This window comes from Limulus polyphemus, unplaced genomic scaffold (assembly GCF_000517525.1).
Source record: "Limulus polyphemus unplaced genomic scaffold, Limulus_polyphemus-2.1.2 Scaffold1746, whole genome shotgun sequence".
NCBI classification, from domain to species: domain Eukaryota; kingdom Metazoa; phylum Arthropoda; class Merostomata; order Xiphosura; family Limulidae; genus Limulus; species Limulus polyphemus.
Window position 1 is genome coordinate 235,415 of NW_013667356.1, and position 3,679 is coordinate 239,093.

Here is a 3,679-nt window from a genome sequence, read left to right on the forward strand (position 1 = left end):
TTATATATATATATAATTAAAATTGGTAGAAAGAAGTAGAAAATTCAAAACAAGATGTCTCCACGACTGTATGAAGTTACAAAGAACATAATATAACAAAGAAGATGATATATTGTTATTAACTTACAGCTGTATGTAACCTTATATTGCAAAATATATTGCTACCATCCATTTATAAATAATCATCTCATAAAACCCTAAACAAGGAAAATGTTTTATAAAACTACAGACCTATTAAGTTTACTATCACACATTTACAAACTTTTTACAAGTTCTTCAGAATAGACTAGTAAATGTTTTAGATGCCAGCCAACCTAGAGAACAAGTTGGAATTAGTAAATAATACTCCACAACTGTCCATTTACAAGCCATTGTTTGGCAAATTCTGAAAACAAATGAATAACAACTAACTCCGTGCTTTATTCTATAAACCCTTTTTGATGACCTTTTATGTGTCACTAAGAAGAAGAAGCATTACAGAAGCATGTGTTCAGATGAAATAGTCAGAATACATAGAGATAATAATGAGTCTGAGACAGTAAGAAATATAAGGAGTTAAACAAAGAGACTCATCTTACCCACAACGATTAGAGCAAGACAAGAATGTGTGCTTCAAAAGGAAAACCTAGAAAGTTAAGAATTTTTTATCCAAGGAGAAGAGCTGGCAGACTTCAGATTTGCAGACGATGTGCTGGAAGACGTAGAGGATCAGAATAACAGTTTAAGTTTAAATAAACAACACATCGAGCCATGAGAATTTCACTAAAACCCAATAAACATTAAAAGGGACAAAACCGGACACATATAGAGATAGACAAAAGAACAAGTGGGCTGGACATCAAGAACAAATGGACAGAATGAATAATGGAGTAGCAACAGGTGAGCTGGACATCAAGAACAAATGGACAGAATGAATAATGGAGTAGCAACAGGTGAGCTGGACGTAGATCAAGATGGGCAAAAGGAACAACAGAACTGAAACAATTGGAACATCATCTATATGTGTCATTATCAAGAATTAAATCAACAGAACCACCACACAGTAAGCTACATTCGCTATAACTGCATCAATAGAACCGAAACAACTGGAGAATCATTCAACATGTGACATTCTCAAGGTCTGAATTACAGGACCAGACATCAGTCGATGTTCTCAAGGTCTGAATTACAGGACCAGACATCAGTCGATGTTCTCAAAGTCTGAATTACAGTACCAAACATCAGTCGATATCCTCAATGTCTGAATGAAAGGACCAGACATCAGTCAATATTCTTAAAGATGTAGTTGATACGAAAACAATAACAAAATCAGACATTAAATGAAGTTTGTTCCGATTTTCTATAAGTGTATGCCTACACCATGGAGGTTTATTGCTCTCTCTTTTTCCATGGAATATTTTAATTATATCACACTCTTAACAATTAAATTCCATAAAGTCTTAAATATAGTACTGTCCAAATTATGATCTTGTTATTATTTTAAACAAGATATAGGTTTACAATTTTACGAAAATATACAATAATTATTCAAGTTAAATGCTCATAAGATAATATTGTAAAATTATTTCAATCGAAAGAGCATTTAAACGAGGGTAATAGAATCTTAATTTCTTAATCACCGTAAAAAACAGGTGAAATTCACTTAGAACTCATATTGAATTTCATTAATTACAAATTTGCATTTGACTTTAATTAGGTGATGGGAAAGAGTGATCACATTACGAAGTACAAAAAAAAATGGAGTTCAGCTTCTTTTGTGCTATTCTTTAAAGTTTAATGCCTTTTCTAGGCACATTTCTACCAATTTTATTTAACAGGGGGCATTTTAATTTTAACATTACATATCGTATTGTTCCATCATGTTTATGTGATATACGATGCCACTTCCAGAACTAGTACCTATATGTTGGAACTAATTACTCGCGACTTTATAACCCAGCTCGTTCTATTCTTTCGTATGGAGGTGGAGCGATGCTGGCATCAAAAGCAGGAGGAAGTACGCTGAGACCGGTGCCCTAAAGAGATTGAAGATTGTTTCAGTTACATTTTCATTTCAGGTTCTTTCAAATAAGCATGTATTAATAAAGGAAAATATTTACATAAAGATGAGCAGAGATAAGTTAAGGGTGTTTATACTGTTGAATATAAAACAGCTTTGAAAAATTTCTAACGTTGCTACATCCATGGATTTTGTTCAGGACTAGGTTGATGTTAAATGTGTATACTTTAATAATACGATTCACAAACCTGCGGGTTTTTCACGACTGTAGTGATTTTAATTGTTTATGGTTTAATAATATGACATAAAACTCCACGGAGTTTTAATCACGACTGTACTGATTTTAATTGTTTATGGTTTAATAATATGACATAAAACACCACGGAGTTTTAATCACGACTGTACTGATTTTAATTGTGAGTTTTATTCAAGACTGTGTTATTTTTAGACAACTAACGTTAAAATAACACTAGACTTTGTAATTTAAGATAGATTGGGTTAAACTCTAACATAGTGATCTTTAGTTCAAATGAACAATATACTTACATGTAGTTGTACAGCTTCTTCGTAAGACGGTGGCGGTTTCTCAGAATAAGCAGTTGAAGGAGGTAGAGGAAGTACTCTTAGATCTGCAGTTAATGGAGCATCTGCAAACTGTCTTTCTACTATAGTTGATAACTGAAGTCTGGCAGAAGCCGTTGTAGTAAACAGTCGTCTCTGTTCTTTCCACTTCTTCCTGGTATACAAAATCCGCATTAAAACTTTTCAGAAAGAAATGTATGCAATCAATAACAACTTCTTTAAGTTAACACATTTACCAAATAGTTCGGCTTTACTTTACTGAGTAGTTACACGTTCATGTATTTAACAGGGCCCTCAAGAGCCAGTGGGGGACATTTTTGTTTTTAAAAAAAACAATAAAATTACTCAATCCGGTTTTTCTAAATTTGAACTGAAATTTTTTGGATATGTTTAATGGCTAAAAAGAAGACATTTTCCGCAGTCTTTTAGCGTTTGGGGCCGTGAAAAGTGATTTGAAGTGGTAAGGTGACTGAAATCCATCAGCGAATCACGAGCTTAATGGCCAAGCACAAGAAGCATGGAAGTCTCCAAATGACAGGCAGAGGTATTTAGAAACCGTTTAGAACCACCCTGGTAGATATTGTGCAGCAAGTCGAGTACAATATTATGCCTGTAGCTGCTGTAGGCACCAGAAGTAAAGTGTGTGAATTACTGGGATTTATAGCGTGTGTTATAAAGGTTGTTAAGTTAAAGTGACTGTGGAAATTCTGTGTATTACTGAAAGTTGTATCGAGATAGAATAAACAGGTTTAATAAGAAAGGTCTTATATCACTGAAGTTCCTCGGAAATAATTTCTACCGGAAATTAACAAACAAGCAAATACGCAACAATATTTAACACATTGTAGTGTAAAGACACCCCTTAGCTCCTGATGTACGTGTTAATTTAGTGTATATTTTGAGTAGCTGAAGATTAATTTATTTAAAATATATACATTCTGTGTAATTATAGATTAATTTATTTAAAATATATACATTCAGTGTAATTATAGATTAATTTATATAAAATATATACATTCAGTGTAATTATAGATTAATTTATTTAAAATATATACATTCAGTGTAATTATAGATTAATTTATTTAAAATATATACATT

General features: G+C 32.5%; 1 protein-coding gene across 2 annotated transcripts in view; it reads right to left on the minus strand.

Moving 5' to 3' along the window:
• Positions 1–3,679, minus strand: part of LOC111087114 — a 15,062-nt gene that overhangs the window by 2,206 nt on the left and 9,177 nt on the right. Inside the window, exons 4-5 of one of the 2 annotated variants that reach the window (XM_022392596.1) lie at positions 2,546–2,735; positions 1,900–2,015 (exon numbers count right to left, since the gene is read on the minus strand). In XM_022392596.1, coding sequence (XP_022248304.1) covers positions 1,929–2,015; positions 2,546–2,735 — 277 coding nt within the window. In that variant the 3' untranslated portion in view covers positions 1,900–1,928. Of the gene's footprint in view, positions 1–30; positions 2,016–2,545; positions 2,736–3,679 lie in introns of those variants that run through there. The other variant, XM_022392595.1, reaches the window with a different exon arrangement.